This window comes from Phacochoerus africanus, chromosome 14 (genome assembly GCF_016906955.1).
Source record: "Phacochoerus africanus isolate WHEZ1 chromosome 14, ROS_Pafr_v1, whole genome shotgun sequence".
NCBI classification, from domain to species: domain Eukaryota; kingdom Metazoa; phylum Chordata; class Mammalia; order Artiodactyla; family Suidae; genus Phacochoerus; species Phacochoerus africanus.
This window is the reverse complement of record NC_062557.1, coordinates 24,031,860-24,053,294: the sequence shown is the minus strand read 5'-3', so window position 1 is coordinate 24,053,294 and position 21,435 is coordinate 24,031,860. Positions and strand designations below refer to the sequence as shown.

Here is a 21,435-nt window from a genome sequence, read left to right as displayed (position 1 = left end):
CCTGCTACCACCTAAAATATTATCTATTGAATTGTTTGCTTTGTCCTCCACTAGAATGTAAGCCACATAGGGCAATTTTTGTTCACTGCTATACCATCAGCTGCTAGTTGGTATATGGTATTTAATGGGTGCACAAATTCTTTTTTTTTTTTTGTCTTTTGTCCTTTTAGGGCTGCACCCGGAGCATATGGAGGTTCCCAGGCTAGGGGTGGAATCAGAGCTGTAGCTGCCAGCCTATGCCACAGCTAAAACAACGCCAGATCCGAGCTGCGTCTGCAACCTACACCACAGCTCACAGTAATGCTGGATCCTCAACCCACTGAGCAAGGCCAGAGATCAAACCCGAAACCTCATGGTTCCTAGTCTGATTCGTTTCCACTGAGCCATGACGGGAACTCCCCATAAATACTTGTTGAATCGATGAAACAAAGACATACACCTCTAGATAACTGTTACTATTGTTTTTATTGCAAAAGACTCCCAGAGTAAGACTGGGCAGGAGGAAAAACCACCTTAAGTTATTAGCATATGGTAGAAAATAATTATTTAAAGCCTGAAATCACTATTCCTAAGATTTAAATGACAGTAAAGGAAAAATTACATGATTACCGAAATAAAGAGGACAGAACACATGGAGAAAGCAAATAATTCCATTAATTCAGAAAGCTGGCCCATGTGTCTCTCCACACCTTTTCAAGTTGTACATAACGGTGCCTGGTATTTATGGTAATAATAAATAATCCAAAATTCCCTTCGGCTTTTTTTTTACTTTTTCTTCTTTTGCTTTTGTGTACCTGAAGCATATGTAAGTTCCTTTGCCAGGCACTGAATCTAAGCCACAGCTGCAACCTATGCCACAGCTGTGGGCAATGCTGGATCCTTATCCCACCACACCGGGCTAGGTAATGAACCTGTGCCTCAGCAGTGACCTGAGCCACTGCAGTTGGAGTCTTAACCCACTGTGCCACAGCAGGAACTCCAACTTTTCTTTACTTTAAATGGGATTTTGGGAGTCTGTAAAAGACTTTTATTTCCAGGATTTTCTCTGTGCAGAAATCATAATTAGCAAAAAATACACATAACCACCGTTTTTTTTTTTTTTTTTTGTGGCCACACCTGTGGCATATGGAAGTTCCTGAGCTAGGGGTCAAATTGGAGCTGCAGCTGGGGCCTAAGCCACAGCTTGCAGCAAAGCTGGATCCTTAACCCACTGACTAAGGCCAGGGATTGGAACCCGAATCCTCACAGAAACAATGTTGGGTCTTTAACCAGCTGAGCCACAATGGGAACTCCACCATCATTTCTATATTGGTGACCCATGTAACTTCATCAGGAGGCTTAAAAGACCCAAGTCTTAATTTCTAATTAGCTGAACATATAGTAACACCCAGCAGATACAAAGATGATTCTACTGTTACTGTCAACCACAGCTGTAAAAAAGGACTAATTTCTGATCAATTCTTTCCCCAGTTAGTACATCTATTACCTTCTCCAGGTTTGGGGTCCCAGCCCAGTCTCTCCCCTATAGGTGAAAAGACATCTTTCACAAACTCCTGGATTTCCTCATAGAAGTCTGTGTGGGACAAGAGAGTTGAGAGAATCCCCAGGTTACAGCTCAGGTCGCTCCATACAGTATAATTGGGCTCATTCACAAAAGCCTCCATGACTTTTAGAACCTCTACAGTGCTAATGATTCCAGCTCGAGCCTGGGATAGGAAAAAACATAAATTAATCGAGTCTTCAAACAAAAACAAAACACAAGCATGCATTTTTGGCATTATCCTTTGCTAGCTAGCCATCCTTCCGGTTTAAGGCAAGAGACTAGCCTATATAACCTATATAAGACTATATAAGGTAGACTATATGGTTTTATAAAATAAAAATCATATCATGACAACATTCTTCATTTACTTTTTATAAGTAAATTTACTATTTATAAAAGAACCACTCAAAAAAAAAATCTAAAATTCCACTAATTTAGAAAGAACAAAAAAGAAAGAAAACAGTTAACTTCCTATTTTTATTCAATTTCTGGGGTCTTGGCATTTTTTTTTTTTTTTAATTTTCATACTTTCAGAAAAGTTGCAAAAATAGTTGGGGCTTTGGTTTTTGACAGAGTTGCTTTCAAAACTGGACCTATAGGAGTTCCCATTGTGGCTCAACAGCTACAAACCCAACTAGTATCCACGAGGATACGGGTTCAATCCTTGGCCTTACTCAGTGGGCCAGCATTGTCTCGAGCTGTGGTATAGGTCACAGACAAAGATAAGATCTGGCGTTACTGTGGCTGTGGTGTAGGCAGGCAGCTGCAGCTCAAATTCGACCCCTAGCCTGGGAACTTCCATATGCCACAGGTACGGAACTAAAAAGACAAAAAAAAGAAAAAAAAAAAAAAGAAAAAGAAAAAGAAAAAAAGGACCTGCAAACTGTATCAACTTCAGCCTGTCCTTTACTCATTTCTAAAAGAAGGCAAACTGGAAGGCACTACAAATTCAGTCTTTTCAGAATTACTAATAGAGTTAGGAAAAAGAACTTCTGTTACAGCAGCCAACTGCACAAACACACCACTCTCCTGGGACAGGTCTCTCTCAGCAATGAGATCAGCGGATGTGAGGTTTTGTGCATCAGTGCTAATCTGTGTTTATACAAAGGAGGAATCCAAAACCAGTTACTGCAAAGGGGAATGAAAATTCCAAGTCCAATTAAAGGAACACTAGGAGGAATCTGACAATTTCATCACAAAGACATCTAGAAATTATCTAATCTATGTTTTGGAATCATAAACATTATACTGCTAACTGCTCCTTGAAATTTTCTCTGGAACAAAGCCAAATATAATTCTAAAGCTAATGGGGCTTTTATATATGTCATAATAGAATGTTAAAAAATTCTAGGCTTTCCAGAAAAGTACAACCACTATTTTAGAAAAATATAAATCATTCTGAATTAATTACTTTTAAAAAAAAACAACATGGCTAGAGAAATTTCTTCCAGGTCTATATCCATTCCTATTGAAAAGAATTTTTGCTCTATAAAAGATAGTTGAAATATAGTTGCAAAAAGCTGGCTTAGGAGTAGTGAAATGAGATTTGTTTTTGGTAAATTATATAGGTTCAATTTTTTCATGTTAATTAATAATTAGTCACTTGCTCTAGTCCCAAAGGCACTCAGCCTTCAGGAAGAACTATATTCTTCTAATTATGTTTCAGTCAGATACTCCAGGAAAAATAATATCCTTTAAGCAACAAAATCCATCATACTACTTGAGGCTCACCAAGGAGAAGAGGTCATTCTGTAATCCAAGTCGATCCACAGGGGGCAGAGAAAGGTCACGAATGCCTGGTAATAAACTTTCCAGCATGGCCGAGCTGTACTGGGTCCGATAAAACCCAACCGTTCCCAGGTTTAACTGAAAAAATATCCAACAGGTATTATTTAACAGTTGCACTTATGTTTTAAATCAATCTTTTATAGGTATGAAAGGAGTTCTAGTTTTAGTATATCTGGATTAAAAACAATGATTATTTATGCTAAGAGACAGCGATTAAAACAAAATACATGAAGATAGAAATCAGATGTCAAAGAATACAGAGGCAAAAGAAAATAGAAACTGGATAGAGTGGGAGCCAGAGTGAGCAACAGTGAAAAGAACATGGCAGGGTGGTAGGAAATAATGTGTAAAGTTTCTATTTCTAATCTTAGTGGATAGTTTTCAGCTTACAGAAAATATTTACTATATATACAAACACTTGGTGGAGTTCCTGCTGTGGCTCAACAGAAACGAATCCGACTAGGAACCGTGAGGTTGCAGGTTCGATCCCTGGCCTCGTTCAGTGGGTTAAGGATCTGGCGTTGCCATGAGCTGTGGCGCAAGTCACAGACGCGGCTCAGAACCCCTGTTGCTGTGGCTGTGGCACAGGGCAGCTGTAGCTCATATTCGACCCCTAGCCTGGGAACCTCCATATGCCGCGGATGGGCCCTAAAAAGTAAAAAAGAAGCAAAAACAAAAAACGCTTGGCAAGTTGCCCTTGTGGATCAGAGGGTTAAGAACCTGATTAGTATCCATGAGGGTATGGGTTCAATCCCTGGCCTTGTTCAGTTAAGGATCTGGCATTGCTGTGGCTGTGGTGTAGGCCAGGAACTGTAGCTCCAATCTGACCCCTAGCCTGGGAACTTCCATATGCCATGAGTGCAGCCCTAAAAAGACAAAAAACAAACAAACAAAAAAACACTTGGGGAGTTCCTTTGTGGCACAGCAGGTTAAGAATTCAGTGTTATCACTGCAGCGGCTCAGGTTGCTACTGTGGCACAGATTCAACTCCTGGCCCAGAACTTCCACATGCCATGGGTGTGGTGATAAAAATAAAAACAAAAACAATAAAAACACTTGGACAATAAAACCTCTGAAGGAGACTAAACCTTTACAAACATTGATCTGTTGAGCCAAGAGCCTCAATAGAATAACGACTGTCAGGTCCCAGATTTTAAAGAATTACATGGACTTCTAAGGCAATTTCATATGATTTTTGGGGTGAGCTAATCACTGACTATCATTATTTCCTACAGGCTATTTACTAATGGTCAAAAAAATTTTTTATTATTATTATTATTATTTTTTTTTCTGGAGTTCCCATCGTAGCTCAGTGGTTAACAAATCCGACTAGGAACCATGAGGTTGTGGGTTCGATCCCTGGCCTTGCTCAGTGGGTTAAGGATCTGGCGGTCGATCCCGAGTTGCTGTGGCTGTGGTGTAGGCTGGCGGCTACAGCTCCGATTAGACCCCTAGCCTGGAAACCTCCACATGCCGTGGGAGCGGCCCTAGAAATGGCCAAGAAAAAAAATTTTTTTTCTTCCTTCGTTTTTTTTTTTGTGGGGGGCTGCACCTGCGGCATATGGAGGTACCCAGGCTAGGGGTTGAATGAGAGCTATAGCTGCCAGCCTACACCACAGCCACAGCAATGCCAGATTGGAGCCACATCTGCAACCTACATCACAGCTCACAGCAACACTGGATCTTTAACCCACTGAGCAGGGCCAGGGATCAAACCCACATCCTCATGGATGCTATTTGGATTCGTTTCTGCTGCACCACAAGGGGTACTCCCCAAAAATATTTTTTGATAATGTTTATATATAAAATATTTTAATGATAAAATGGCAGTATAAGATATAAATATTTTACCATTAAAATCACTTCACATATCTAACACAAATTGTGTTGATTCCCTTTTTCTTTTACTGTAGGAATAACATCTTTATTTACTTAATTATAAGAAAAATTTCACACTGCTAAATATGCTCCAGGTTTTAATTACAAATGGTAATATAGTATTCTATGAGTATATTTTAAAAACATATTTAAGAAATTAAAACAGGGAGAAGTAACTCTGCAAACACATAAGTCTAAGGCAATGTGTAATTCCTACTAGGAACCTAAAATTTGGGAGAAAAGTTTGTAGTAGATACTTTTCATTATGAAAGGTCGAGTACAGAATAACGAAAAATAATATTTACCGACTGTTAATTTTGTGAAATGGCTTTAAAACACCAGCTAAAAGGAATTTCACATTTCAGCGACACAAACTGATTATTATGTCTCATCTCACTTGATTACAGTTGTACACACACAATGATAACACACTGAAGTTAACATGTCATTACAATGACAGGGCAGTTTGAAGTTTCAAGACTACAAATGTTTTGGTTAATGTGACTTCACACATGCACTACTATTTTTTTTTCCTGTTTAATCCTATCCTTTTGTAACTGCTTATCAACCACTCCCTTACCTAACATAAAAGCAATTATCTAGGAGTTCCTGTTGTGTCTCAGTGCAAACCCGACTAGCAACCATGAGGTTTCCCCAGCCTCGCTCAGTGGGTTAAGGATCCCGTGTTGCCATGAGCTATAGTGTAGGTCACAGATGTGGCTCGGATCCTGTGTTGCTGTGGCTGTGGCATAGGCTGGCAGCTGTAGCTCCTGTTCGACCCCTAGTCTGGGAACCTCCAGATGCCATGAGTACCGCCCTAAAAAGAAAAAAAAAGAAATTATCTAGAAAATACTATTTGAAAATTGGCCCAAAGTTTTATACAAGAAAGTTTAGAAATTTTCCTTTTCTTTGCAAGCCCTAGTCCAAACTGAAGCCAGACATAAAATGCATAAAAGAAATGAAAGAAATCCGTTTAGTTAAGACAAAATGGCCATGCTATTTCTGGACTCACCTTCACCCACTGGTCTGGTTTGACATCTTTTAAAACCACATTCATCTCTGGCTTGTCCATCAGAATTTTAAGTTTGGCTTGGTTGGGATCTTCACTAGTAGAAATTGTAATAGGAACCATCCACTGGGGACAGTCTTCTCCTTAAGCAAGAGAAGAATAAACAGAAAACTTGAAAAATAATTTCTCACTGGAGGAAATGAGAGGTAAGGTAGAGAGAGAGGACTGGTGTCCCATGCATAGGCTTGAGACTAACTGTTAAGCCAAATGGCTCATTTTCAATGCACATGAACTCCTCCAGAAAACTTGAAATCAGGAAGAGAGAATTTACTAACAAAAATCACAATAAACCCATAAAAAAGAAAACATTGTATTTACTTGTAGGATCACAATTACAATGATTTCAATTTAATTGTTGTTTTTCACTTTTCAGAGCAAGAGAGACAATGATTTTACTGTTAAATGAAATTTCAAGTTGGTTAATGCTCTCACATAGCACTTAAAAACAAATTCTATGGTACAGTACTTAACAGGTATATACACTGCCAAGGCTCTGAAAGGTTGATTTGATTTCTGCGATAGGATACACCTCAGGAACTGCTGGGACCCATCAATGAGGAGTCCTATCTAAAAGCCAAAGCTTTTGTAAGGCAAATATACTCTCTTTGGTATCAGACAGCAAAACAGATTTTGCATTACGATGTCAAACCAAAGAGTCATTGCCCAGCATATTAACGGAACTATCTTATTAAGTTATACAGCTTTATGCTATCAAGCTAAACCACAAATGAAAATTTCCTTTTGACACTGGGATATTTCAGGTTTTAATACTGATTATTGGTCACTGAGTATTAGAAAACCTGCAAATCCTGTCCGTCCTACAATGCAGATGCAGGTATATACAGAAAACAGCAAAAGTGACACTATTTATTTAGATAATAAGCCTGTCATCTGACTTATCAGACATACTTATTAAAAGAGTAATTCGCAATACTAAGGCTAAGGGTGGAAGGCCACCCCTCTTAACCCTAGTGGAGTGCATCATAATTTGCTGGCTAGAACATAAAAAGGCATGGTGACTCTGATAAACCTCTACCCTTGCTGAGAACGACTTTTTTTAATACTGTAGTTGATTTACAATGTTCAATTTCTGTTGTACAGCAAAGTGACCCAGTTACACACACATATATATACATCCTTTTTCTCATATTATCTTCTATAGTGTTCTATCACAAGTGACTGGATATAGTTCCCTGTGCTGTACAGTAGGACCTCACTGCTTATCCATGCTAAATGTAATTAGTTTGCATTTACTAGTTCCAAATCCCCATCCATCCCACTCCCTCCTCCTCCTCCTCAGCAACAAGTCTGGAGAACTACTATTTTAAAGGAAGTGAGACAGGAGCAGAAAAACACTTTACTTTTGATTTTCCAAATCAATCTTTAATTCCCCAGATAAAAGAGCATAATGTCATGTAGAAATATTTGAAAAAGCAAAGTTGAGTGGTAGTTAAGTGTATAAACTTATATAATCCAACTATTTTGTTGGAATTCCTGCTCTATAACTTACTTTATTTTTTTTTGGGTCTCACCCACGGCATATGGAAGTTCCCAGGCTAGGGGTCCAATTGGAGCACAGCTGCTGGCTATGAGCCGTGCCCGCAACCTACACGACAGCTCACGGCAACCCAGGGGCCAAACCCAAATCCTCATGGATGCTACTAGTTGGGTTTGTTAACTGCTGAGCCATGATGGGAACTCCTCTATAACTTACAATAGGGAGCTTCTGTTGTGGTGCAGTGGAAATCAGTCCAACTAGTATCTATGAGGATGAGGGTTCGATCCCTGGCCTCGCTCAGAGGGTTGGGACTCTCGCCTTGCTGTGAGCTGCGGTGTAGGTCGCAGATGTGCCTCAGATCCTGAGTTGCTGTGGCTGTGGTATAGGCCCGAAGATGTAGCTCCAATTCGACCCCTAGCCTGGGAACTTCCATATGGCACAAGTGCAGCCCTAAAAAGCAAAAAACAAAACAAAACTTATTACAAAGATGATCTAACCTAGCTATGCCTCAGCTCCCCCATTTGTAAAATGGAAATAATACTACCTACCTCTTGGGGTTGCTGAGAGTGTAACATAAGGGTCAGTTATAGTGCTTAGCACAATGACTGGTACATAATAAATCTAAATAATCATTCACTATAGCCTCCAATAACACACAGAAATCTGGAATCTCAAAAATCTAAGACTATGACAATACTAAAAATACTCTATGAATCTCCTTTATGATAGCCCAGATTTCATTTTTATTTTATTACCATTTCCTTGTTTTATTTAATTCTATTAAAAATAGTTTTAAATAGATAATTATCCTTTATAGCTGGAACACTACTGGTATGGTATCCAAATTCATTGATCGGCTCCCACTTACAAGAGTCACTTGCTTACCAACATATGGTCCACTGGCACAGAACTTCCTCTGAGACAACCTTAGTAATCTGTCATCTTCTACCTAAAGAAGTGAAGCAAAACAAAACAAAGGTGATAGTACCATCAAGCCTTTTTTTTTCTGGAGGGGACAACATTTCTTTAACAAAGAAGAGGTGAAACCAGCACAGCCAAATGGCTCGTGAATTCACAAAATGCAATGGTGATAAAGATGATGATAGTACAGAATGGGAGAAAAATCACTATTTCTCATTAAGGCCGCAAAATGACAAAACTCTAAATAAAAGGCCAGGTTCTGTAATACCGTGAGAAGAGACAGATGCCCAGATAATAAATTTAAAGTATTAAAGTTTTCAAAAGGAAATATGGAGCTACCACTGTGGCCCAATGGGATGGGCGGTATCTAGGGTTTGAGCCCTGGCCCAGCACAGTGGGTTAAAGAAATGGCATTGCTGCAGCAGCAGCTTAAGTCATGACTGTGGCTTGGATCTGATCCCTGGTTCCGGAGTTCCATACGCCTCAGGGCAGCCAAAAATAAAGAAAAAAAAAAAAAAGGGCAACATAGTTATTTTAACCTTTATGGAGGAAGGTTATGTTTTCAGTCTTTTGTACTTCCAAAAAGCGGCGACATTAAATTAGCATGTGGACTTAATATTCAGAATTCGAAGTCATTTTTTAGAATGACTGACAAACATGAATGCAGCACGCATTTGTTTCAAAGGATGAGCTTTGCAATGAGATACAAAAAGAGCTGGAGGTTGGCAGGGAGTGCAAAAACTAAAAAGTCAGAAGACACAAAGGTAAGTGAATACTTAAAAAAAAAAAAAAAACTTCAACAGGAGTTCCTGTCATGGTGCAGCGGAAATGAATCCGACTGGGAACCATGAGGTTGTGGGTTCGATCCCTGGCCTCGCCCAGAGGATTAAGGATCCTGCATAGCTGTGAGCTGTGGTGTAGGTTGCAGATGCGGCTCAGATCTGGTATTGCTGTGGCTGTGGCTTAGCTCCCATTAGACCCCTAGCCTGGGAACCTCCATATGCAATGGGTACAGCCCTAAACAAACAAACAAACAAACAAAAAACTTCAACAATATGCAATCATTTGTTTTAGGTGTTATTTGTTACTACACCCTAGAACATTTTAAATAATATAATTAAGACCACCTAAAACAAATGTAAAATTGGGCCAACAACCTTTACGGATGAACTAACTACGAGAGACGGAGTTGAAAAACTAAAAAATGTGAGCGAGGACACAATGGCCACGTTGATGCCATAAAGAAACTACTAATGAACTTAAGTACTACATCACTGATTAGTTACGCATCACATAGATTTCCTTGAAAAAGTTATTAGGTAACTTTTATTTTTTTATTTTTTTGCTTTTTAGGGCAGCACTTGTGACATATGAAAGTTCCCAGGCTAGGCGTTGAATTGGCCTATGACACAGCCACAGCAACACAGGATCTGAGCCATAGCTGCAACCTATACCACAGCTCACAGCAATGCCAGATCCCCTACCCACTGAGTGAGGCCAGGGATGAAACCTGCATCCTCATGGATACTAGTTGGATTTGTCTCTACTGCACCACAATAGGAACTCCAAGGTAACTTTTAAATTGACTCAGAAATAAAGCAAAAATATCTAAATTCAGGGAACATAAAGAAAGAAAGAGATCATAATTAAGATACAATGCTGCAAGTCTCTTATTTGTAAAGAATTGAGTCAGACAGGACTTTTATTGTAATGTAAATTGGAAGACAAGTTTGGCTATGCTTGTAGACAGAAAACAAAGCAAAAAAAGACCTAAGGAGTTCCTGATGTTGCTCGGTGGTTAATGAACCCGACTAGCATCCATGAGGACGCGGGTTCAATCCCTGGCCTCACTCAGTGAGTTATGGATCCGGTGTTGCTGTGAGCTGTGGTATAGGTCACAGACGTGGCTCAGATCCCAAGTTGCTGTGGGTGTGGTGTAGGCCGGCGGCTACAGCTCTGATTCGACCCCTAGCCTGGGAATCTCCATATGTGGTGAGTATGTCCCTAAATAGACAAAAGACAAAAAAGACCCTAAAAGTCACTTGATGGAAAGTTTGAGTCTCAATAACACTGGCAGGAAGTGGCGTAGTAGTGTCCTCTCTTCTGATAAACTATTATGCTCTTAAAAGTATGCTTTATTTGAAAAAATTATGACCTAATAGTTGCTTTATGTGTAATCATTAAATAGTTTAACAGTTTTGAGGTACTGATAGTTTTTGAGGGATAGAAATCCCCAGAAGTGAAAGCAACAATCATCTTTGTATGTTATTCTTGGAATAGTCAGGTAAGATGAAAACCACTTGCCAGTCTATAAAGAGTGTCAATGTCAAGTTTGATCAGTCATCTCCTATAGCAGATTAGTCCAAAGTGGAGAAAGAAGACTAGAAAGAAACAGAATGGTCAAAATGGTAGGTCAGTAAAATTTTAGATATCCTTTTCCACCAAATATGATTAATTGTGTTCCCTAAATTGCCTCTTCTTCTTACAGCCACACCTGCAACATATGGAAGTTCCAGGGCTAGGTGTCAGATTGGAGCTGCAGCTGCAGGCCTACACCACAGCCACAGCAACACCAGATCTCAGCCACATCTGTGACCTACTCTGCAGCTTGGGGCAATGCCAGATCCTTAGCCCACTGAGTGAGGCCAGGAATCAGAACCAACATTCTCACAGAGACAACGTCGGGTTTTTAACCCACTGAACCACAACAGGAACTAAATAGACTGCCTTTTCAAATGCTTGCAGCCATTCTGACAGGTCCTCCAATGTGTATACTTTATTATAAAATACAATTATATTTAATGTTAAGATGTGGCTCTGAAAGCACTATAACATACTGCGTAAATGTGGGTGCACTTTGAGAGTACAAGGGCTAGTTTAAATACCACCTAGATCTTTTAAAGTACAGAAAAGCAAATTTACTAACTTAGATTGCCACATTGAGAAATATCTGTAAAATATTAGCTTTATGGACAATAAAGAAACACAAAAACAAACACATACCCAAAAAAAGAGCTATGAATCCTCCTCCCTAAAAATGAACAGTAATTAATTCTCTATGCAGCTTACAAAACCATGGCAAAGAAATTTAGGAGGATAATTTCATAATTCATATGATAAAACTAAGTTAAGATAAACTTTCTGGTATGCATTATAGGTTGAAGTGTAATTCTCAGTCCTGTTGAAGGATAACTCAGTTTGAAATACACCTCTCTAAATTCAGGTAACAGTTCAACTAAAATTCTAATCAAAATCACACTACTGTCCAACCAACAATAAAAGCTAATTTTAAAGAATAATATAGGAGGAGTTCCTGTTGTGGCTCAGTGGTTAACAAATCTGACTAGGAACCATGAGGTTGTGGGTTCGATCCCTGGCCTTGCTCAGTGGGTTAAGGATCCGGTGTTGCTGTGAGCTGTGGTGTAGGTTGCAGACGTGGCTCGGATCCCAAGTTGCTGTGGGTGTGGCGTAGGCCGGCGGCTACAGCTCCAATTAGACCCCTAGCCTGGGAACCTCCATATGCCGCAGGAGCGGCCCTAGAAAAGGCAAAAAGACAAAAAAAAAAAGACCAAAAAAAAACAAGAATATAGGAGCTCCCGCTGTGATGCAATGGGAATGGTGGTGACTCTGTAGTGCTGGGATACAGATTTGATTCCATGCCTGGCAAAGTGGGTTAAGAATCCCTTGCATTGCAACTGCACCCTCGCATCTGATCCCTGGCCTGGGAACTCCATATGCCAAGGGGTGGCCAAAAAAGAAAGAAAGAAAAAAAAAACGAATATTAAAAATTCGTGGTAAATTTTACCAAATACTTCTTGTTTTTTGTGTCTATTGAGGTGATTACGTGGTTCTTCAAACTTTATCCTGTTCATGCAGTGATTACGAGTCATTATATTGATTATTTTTTTTAATTAAACTAACTTTACACTCTCAGAATAAACCTCATTTGGGGGTTTTAGGATTATATTAAGAAGTTTACAGTGTTTTCCTTGGGGACAGTAAGGGCAGACAATATTTTGTTTCCTACCATAAACACGTATAACGGTGTGGGGGGAAAAACTATTTGGTATAGAGATAATAAGTCACTGAGAAAAGAGTATAAAGGGCTGGTTTAAATCTTACCTACAATATTTAAAAGTACTAAAAAGCAAATTTGTTGGCACTGACTAAATTTCATTTAAATACAGTATCAGACAAATTGAAAGACTTTTTGTAAGTTTACCTGTTCCGCTTCCACATAAATGAGAGGAAATCCCATTTGTTTGGTCCAGGTATTCATCACAGCTGCTATAGGTTTACCACTAGCATTTTCTAAACATTCCCAGAGATCCTCTAGAAGATAAATACAAACAACGAAGATCTAACATGTTTACATTTTTATTTTCCTAAACAAACCAGAAATTCTATACAACTCTTGACATTGCATTACTGACCAATTCCGTGGTTCTTTCAGGTTTAGGAAACAATCAGTGGACCAAATTAACATCCCTCTGCCTCCCCATTGAATGAACCCTATTACAAAAATTGGTCTTATATTCTATGATGTTCTTAATTGTTCCAATTTACTTAAAAAATTACAAATTATAATAAACAAAAGACAAATGAGTTCAAACAAGAAGCAACAGAAACAAATGGAAACATTCAAGATCACTACTAAACACAATCATTCACAAACTTAAAACCATTATACTCATTCAACAGAGTTTAAAAAATACTCAAATGCTAACGAGGTTGAAGTAAAACCCATATGGCCAAACAACTTGGTTGAAGAATAAGAAAAACAACAATACAATGTGGTATATGCTGTACTGTGGGCATGAACAGAGGAAAAGCACTTAAAGAAAAGTCCAAAGAATAAAGGCTTCACAAGAGGTGACTTTTCGTCTGCATCTTGAAGAGCTGTTCATTTGGGGGAAAAAGGGCATTCCAGGTAAAAAGAATATATGGTCTATGTACAAAGAGGAAAGTCTAAAAAAGACAGAAAATATCAGTAACAGCAGTATGTTCAAAAAGCTGAAAATAGAGGCACATGTGTGGGAGTAACAGGTGTTGAAGCTAAAAAAGCAGGCAGGGTTGTATAGATTTTATCATGAAGGGACTATGACATCTCAAGTGTTTTTAATTAGTAGGGTGATGCAATTAGATATTCACTTTAGAATGATAACCCTAGCAAGCTAGCCTCAGAGTGAGAGATGAAAATGAAGAGAGTGGGACAAGGCAAGCAGTCAGTTGGTAGGCAACTGCAGAATTCCAACAGAAAGATCATGAAGTCATGAATTAAGGAGCGGCAGAGAGTAGACAGAGAGCGCTAGAACTATTTTAAGAGGATAAAAACCATGGATGGTAACTGAAATGTATTTGAACTGCCCATTGTCTTTCATAAGTAACAAAAACAAACCCAAAAAAGTTAGATGGAATATCATGTACCAGCTATGCTTTGGTAGGCAAAGGTATGGCACCTGAACCACAGCTCCTAGTTTCATGGGGAGCTTGTGCACTCTTGGGTCTCACACTAAACCTACTGAATTAGAAATTTTTGAGGAATGAGGAGGGCCACACCCTCAGCATATGGAAGTTCCCAGGCCAGGAATGGAATCCGAGCCACAGTTGCAGCAACACCAGATTCTTAACCCACTGTGCCAGGCAGGGAATCAAACCAGTGCCTCAACAGAGACAAGCCCGATCATTAACCCACTGCACCACAGCAGGAACTCCTAGATATTGCATTTTTTTAAATTCTTTTTTTCCTTTTTAGGGCTGCATCTGTGGCATACGGAAGTCCCCAGGGAAGGGGTCGAATCAGAGCTGCAACTGCCGGCCTACACCATGGCCATAGCAATACTAGATCCAAGCCGCATCTGGAACCCACACCGCAGCATGCGGCAATGATGGATCCTTAACCCACTGATCAAGGCCAGGGATCAAACCCATATCCTCCTGGATACTAGTCAGGTCTTAACCAGCTGAGCCACAATGGGAACTCCCTAGAAAATGTCACAGGTCACAAACCTCAGAACAGCCCTATAGCTAGGCCTCTGAGAACTTTTGTTATTCTATTAGACACTAGTGACATGAGGACACAAATCTTGTTGTTGTTTTTTTAATGAGAGTTGCAATGTTTATTTCAGATTCTCTCGTTTTTTTTTTTTTTGTATTTTTTTTTTCTTTTTTGCCACACAGGCAGTATGTGGGAATTCCTGGGCCAGGGATTGAACCTACGCCGCATAGCAGCAACCAGAGCCACAGTGGTGAGAACGCAGGAGCCTCAACCCGCTAGGCCATCAGAGAACTCCCACAAATCTTGTTTTTTAAACTACTTTTGTTTACTAAAGAACTCAGTTTCAGTTCCCTTTGTGGCTCAGCAGTAATGAACCTGACTAGTATCCTTGAGGGTGCAGGTTCAATCCCTGGCCTCGCTCAGTGGGTTAAGGATCCAGCATTGCTATGAGCTGTGGTGTAAGTCACAGACACAGCTTGGATCTGGCATTGCTGTGACCATGGTGTAGGCCAGCAGCTATTGCTCGGTTCCTACTTGGATTCATTTCCGCTGCACCATGATGGGAACTCCCCAGCAGCTATTGCTCTGATACGACCCCTAGCCTGGGAACTTCCATATGCTGTGGGTGTGGCCCTAAAAAGACATACATAAATAAATAAATAACTCATTTTCATATTCAATTAACTTTACACCTTTATTCTTCCTTTTGTCTCTGACAGCCAATAAATTATGGACCACTGGAGTTCCTGTCGTGGCTCAGCGGTTAACAAATCTGACTAGGAACCATGAGGTTGTGGGTTCGGTCCCTGCCCTTGCTCAGTGGGTTGAGGATCCGGTGTTGCTGTGAGCTGTGGTGTAGGTTGCAGATGCGGCTCAGATCCCACGTTGCTGTGGCTCTGGTGTAGGCCGGTGGCTACAGCTCCCATTGGACCCCTAGCCTGGGAACCTCCATATGCCGCGGAAGTGGCCCTAGAAAAGGCAAAAAGACAAAAAAAAAAAAAAGTTATGGACCATCATAAGACCTTAAGAATTTACTTAATTGAAAATCTGTAGTTCCACAAGTTCACTCCTATGAATGGTTAATCTGCTGCTATCTTAATAGCCAGTGGCCTATAAAACCAACAAATCACCAAAAAAGAACAAGCTCTGATAAAGTAAACAGAACTCTTTAGATGCTTTACAGTGGCAAAACATTGAGCTATGGAAAGCAAACTACTAGAGGATAACCAAAAGGATAATGAGTCCTGATTCATGTTGATCCATAATGTAACACGTCTTTAAACAAGTCAACTTTATTTCCTATCCATCACATGGAAAATTAGGTATTTAGAAAAGAGTAAAGTGCCACACTCTCGATGGAGTGCCAACATTTTCTCTCCATTTCTATCTCAAGCTATTAAAGATTACCTGTGGCAGCATTCTTCTGTTGGAACTTGGTTAAATACATGTTCATTCCTTTCTTAAAGTCCTGAGAAAACACAATTTTTAAAATCCAGGAGAGTCAGAACCCAGAATTAGAATATATTTACATTATTAGTACTCAAAAACTACTCAAATTATTTGTCAGATTTTCTAAAACATATAGCCCTCTAATATCTACTGACTTTTGACTTTTTTTCTTTTTCTTTTTTTTTTGGTCTTTTCTATGGCCGAACCCGCGGTATAGGGAGATTCGCAGGCTAGGGGTCTAATAGGAGCTGTAGCTGCCGGCCTATGCCACAGCCACAGCCACAGCAATGCCAGATCCAAGCCGTGTCTGCAACCTACACCACAGCTGCAACGCTGGATCCTTAACCCACTGAGCAAGGCCAGGGATCAAACCCACAACTTCATGGTTCCTAGTCAGATTCATTAACCACTGAGCCACGACGGGAACTTCTCCACTGCCTTTTGAGAATGCCTACTTTGCCTTCTACTTTTGCTTTTAATTTTTATACCAGACTTCCACCAACCCCCAAAATGTATCTGCAACATCACTCACCTAAGAGATCACAACAGTCAACATAAAATAAAGGCAAGCCAGAGTAATATCCTTCTAGATTCTAGAAAAAATTAAGAACCTAATCTAAACAAAATCAATTTTTTTCATGCAAAATTCTATGGTTTCACCATAAAAGAACAGAAGATTTTTTAAATTGCTTTTTACCTTATCCCCAATGTAGTCATGTAGCATTCGGATGACAGATGCACCTTTGCTATATGATATAGCGTCAAATATCTCATCAACTTCAGAAGGATGGCCCACACTAACCTGGCAGACAGTGTGATTCAGGGTTATGACAGGAAGCAGACAGCCTGGAACACTGAATTACATAAAAAGCTTTCTAGGAAAACCCTTCTAACTCATAAGATACTTTTTGCCTTTAGGTGACTCATAATTGTATAGTGATGACTATTTAAAAGGGTGTAACAACTAATATTAATAAAACAGAATATATAACATGATCCCTATCATCTCGTAGGGCCTGGGTTCCAGTCTCAGCCCTGCTTTGCTGGGAGGCAAATCACTATGGATAGTTTAGGGGTAGGGAGGTGAGGATAAGGAAGAGAGAGATGAAAAACATTTGACTTCTTGCACTAACTGTAATGGCTTACAGTTATATAGGACCTTGGTTAAATATGTCAAAATAGACTATGAGTTTAGTTCTTTGCAGGCAAAATCTACACATATAAGCTAGCTAAATTAAGGATAAGCTAAGTCAAAAAATTTAAAAAATATATATAACACCAAACAACGAAAACAATAAAAGAGTATGTTCAGGATTTTCTTTGAAACAACAGAATCATAATATTGCCCAACAGGTATGGTTCTCCCATACTAGCCAATAAAAATCTATTTGGTGAATGCTTATAGGTACAGAGCACTTGATTTTATAAATATCATATACGTTTAAAAAGAAACAATTGGAACTTAGTCTTGCTAGATTTTCAAGAATGGAAATATAAACTATATAGAGCAAATGATATCACTCATGCAATTTTCTTTTCAAAGTTTTAAATATCTCTATAAAGAATTACTTATTTCACTGACAATAAGAGCAAAGGCCAATGACTGAAAAGTATGTCTCACTTCAATAGGATGGCTGTTATCTAAGGCATCAAGCTCCTGGGCACGGGTATAATCAGCAGAAACAAACTGAGTCCAGATATCATACTCTGGGAAGCAGTGATCTACACAAAGATACTCAATCCACGATGCGAAGCCTTCGTTTAACCAAAGATGAGTCCACCATTCCTAAAAACAAAAGATGGAAATATGTAAACAAAACAAAGTGCTTGCCCTGTCACTAATCTTAAAAACTCACAACTCTTAATGAACTAAAATTCAATTCAAAATATTTAGTAAATAACATATATGAACAAAAGAAATGCCAAGAAAGGCCAACTGGTGACACCAGCATTATCACCACTGCTAAGTAATTTTTAGTACTAAAGATAGAAAACGATGGGGGATAGAAAAGGACAGGGGATGAAAAACCCCCTAATTAATGGAAAAAGGGAAAAGAGTGGATAAATGTAGGCAAGAGCCTATACTGTCATATAAAATTCAGTTCAATAAAGATCTGTCTTAAAAACAAACAAAAGCCCAGAAAACTACCAGAACCAAACAAGGAAAACTGGAAACTATTTCTTTTCTTTTCTTTCTTTTTTTTTTTTTCTTTTGTCTTTTTGCCATTTCTTGGGCCGCTCCTGCGGCATATGGAGGTTCCCAGGCTAGGGATTGAATCGGAGCTGTAGCCACTGGCCTACGCCAGAGCCACAGCAACACAGGATCCGAGCCGAGTCTGCAACCTACACCACAGCTCACAGCAACACCGGATCCTTAACCCACTGAGCAAGGCCAGGGAACGAACCCACAACCTCATGGTTCCTAGTCGGATTCGTTAACCACTGCACCACGAAGGGAACTCCTGGAAACTATTTCTATAATGACTGGGAAAAATCATTGCTGACTGACAAGTTAAATTTTCTAGATATACAGAAAAGCAGTATTGCTTATATAAGGACTATGTGAATTTAGCAAAAATGTCATGACAGTAAGTTGTTCAGTGATGGATGGTGTTTAAACATTTAAAATCAATTTTTTAGAAAGTTTTCAATCTAATTTTCATTAAAGTTGATTAAATTACTTATGAAAAGAAAGCAATACTCCATGAATCCAAGACAGAAACTAAAGAACTAATGAATGGTAAAAAAGCAATGGAGTTCCTGTTGTGGCTAAGCAGAAATGAATCCAACTAGTATCCTTGAGGATGCGGGTTTGAGCCCTGGTCCTACGCCATGGGTGAACAATCCAGTGTTGCTGTGGCTGTGGTTGTAGGCCTGTAGCTATAGCTCCAATTCGACCCCTAGCCAGGTAACTTCCATATGCTGTAGCTGCAATCCTTTAAAAAAAAAAAAAAAAAAAAAAGGATTAATGCACTGGTTAGGGAAAAAAGGGCATTTTAAAATTCTGAAAAGATCAAATAGTTTTAATACTAAGTGAAAAATGGCTATCTGTCTACATGCTTTGTGCATTTATTTAATTAACAGCCTCTACTAGAATAACTAGGATAAGCTGGTGGTAGTTATTTTCTACCTATCTATAAGACCCTAAATTTCAGTTAATGAAACAACTGACATTTAATAACTAGAAGTTAGAGAATGTACACACTTCCCCTACTAAAATTTATTGCTGGTAATTTAAAAATAAAATCATAAAAGATAAAGTCTGCTCAACACTGAGCATAAAAGGAATTCCCTTGTGGCACAGTGGATTAAGGGTTTGGCCCTGTCACTGCAGCAGTTCAGGTCACTGCTGGGGTGCAAGTTCAATCCCTGGCCAGGAACTTCCACATGCCATGGGTGCAGCCAAAAAAAAAAAGTAAATAAATAAAAAAATTAAAAGAATCTTCTCTTTAAAGACAAACAAAACACCATAGGCGTTCCCACTGTGGCTCAGTGGGTTAAGGATCCATTTTTGCCACGAGGTACTGACTAGGTCTCAGATGATACTTGGATCCGATGTTGTGCAGCTCCAATCTGATCCCTTGCCCTGGGAACTTCCATATGCTGCAGGTGTGGCTGTAAAAAAAAAAAGAAAGAAAAAAAAAGAAAGAAAGGAAACACCACAGATTAATTTAAAAAAATAAAAACAAAAGATACTGAGAAAAAAAAATCATTTGGTGGTGACAAAATCATTTGGTGGAGAAAAGAACATTTCTGACATATCTTAATACAGGTGCTAGTATACCTAATCTCATGTAACATTATATTTCAAAAAAATTTTTAACACTAAAATTTTAAACCTATAAAGCAAAAAGGAAAGAATTTCCTTTCAAGGGCTGACTTGCCTTAGAAACTCTGACATGTAATAGTTTTGCTAATGTTTTACTTTCTTACTTATTCCTGTGACATATGGACTCAACCAACGTCCAACCTGGGCTCTGCTCTTTGGCAGCCTAAAATGCCATCAGGGAATTTGGCTGGCTCCATAATCTCTACTTCTTTCTTTGCAGAGGCACTTCTAGTCCACTTATTAAATGCTCTGCTCCCAAGCTCTGACATAGTTGGCTGCTATAGATAGTACTTATTTAGAGTAAAAGGGAAAGGTCAAGACTACAGAACAGAGATCATTCACTGCAAACATAATAAACAAGGCCTTCAATAGGACAGTTGGAAGTTTAATATACTTCACAGCTATTCTGTAGTTTTTCCTTCCTTTATTTCAATCAAATGCCAACTTAACATTTTAGACAATGAAGAAAATGACCCCCCAAAACATTTAAACCTAATCAAAGATAGTTTGTTATTTACCAGGTCACTTCACAGCTAGTGAACTACGTAATATATATAACACAAGAAACTAAAATTAGCCTGGAATCTCACTGCATGGAATCTCTACTTAAGTGCAATCTCTTCCATTCACCCAAATTAGTATCATGACTTCCGCCATTTGCTGGCTTAAGTATTAAGAACAGTTTAGGAAGTATTTTCTGTTGAATAAAGATTTTCTATATGCTCTGATCAACCTAGATATTCTGACACACACTTTTCAAAGAGGACTTCTTAAAGTTTTTCTATCAAAACACTACTTTTTTGACCCAATGTTCCAGCCAAACCTGAAGTACTCTGTAGCAGATAAGGTGCAGCAGGAAAAATAAATATATTTGAGCACTTAAAAATATTAAATACCATAGTAACAAGATTTCCAAACCATTGATGGGCGAGTTCATGTCCTACAACCAGAGCAACCCACTGGCGTGATGAAGAACAGGAGTTTTTTGGATCAATAAGCAATGCAGTCTCCCTGTGTTTAAAAAAAAATTTTTTTTAAATAAAAGCATTGTAAGAAAAGCTGGCATGCATAAGTGGGGGAGGGAGATTTAAACAGTAGGTTAAGATGGTCATGTCAGGCTTTAGAGATACCAAGAAAACATTTCTTCAGAGTACACAGGATAGAAAAAGTTCTGGGAAGATTAAAGACCAATTTAATAGAATTTATACAACAGAAAATCAAAGATTGACACGAGTTTAATTATCAGTTTGTTTATAGGACAGCTGCCTGAAATTTTAGAAAAACTTTGTCTAAAGGATTAGGGACTGTTGTGCTAGACAGACAGAGAAGACAGTCCTTCCATTAAAAGCAGAGGAGTGGCAAGTGGGGGGAAGATGCATTCCACAGTCCCCAAAAGAAGGCTGAGCAGGCTGTCTAAAACTTAGCTCACCAAAGAAGGCAACTGAAAGTAGAAGGCAAAATC

General features: G+C 39.0%; 1 protein-coding gene across 1 annotated transcript in view; it reads right to left on the bottom strand.

The window, feature by feature from the left end:
- NPEPPS (aminopeptidase puromycin sensitive) overlaps positions 1 to 21,435 on the bottom strand; it is an 85,684-nt gene that overhangs the window by 15,286 nt on the left and 48,963 nt on the right. The window contains exons 9-17 of the mRNA XM_047756922.1: positions 20,870 to 20,984; positions 17,766 to 17,930; positions 16,842 to 16,946; positions 16,103 to 16,163; positions 12,920 to 13,029; positions 8,662 to 8,725; positions 6,222 to 6,361; positions 3,275 to 3,409; positions 1,487 to 1,706 (exon numbers count right to left, since the gene is read on the bottom strand). Coding sequence (XP_047612878.1) covers positions 1,487 to 1,706; positions 3,275 to 3,409; positions 6,222 to 6,361; positions 8,662 to 8,725; positions 12,920 to 13,029; positions 16,103 to 16,163; positions 16,842 to 16,946; positions 17,766 to 17,930; positions 20,870 to 20,984 — 1,115 coding nt within the window. The remainder of the gene's footprint in view (positions 1 to 1,486; positions 1,707 to 3,274; positions 3,410 to 6,221; positions 6,362 to 8,661; positions 8,726 to 12,919; positions 13,030 to 16,102; positions 16,164 to 16,841; positions 16,947 to 17,765; positions 17,931 to 20,869; positions 20,985 to 21,435) is intronic.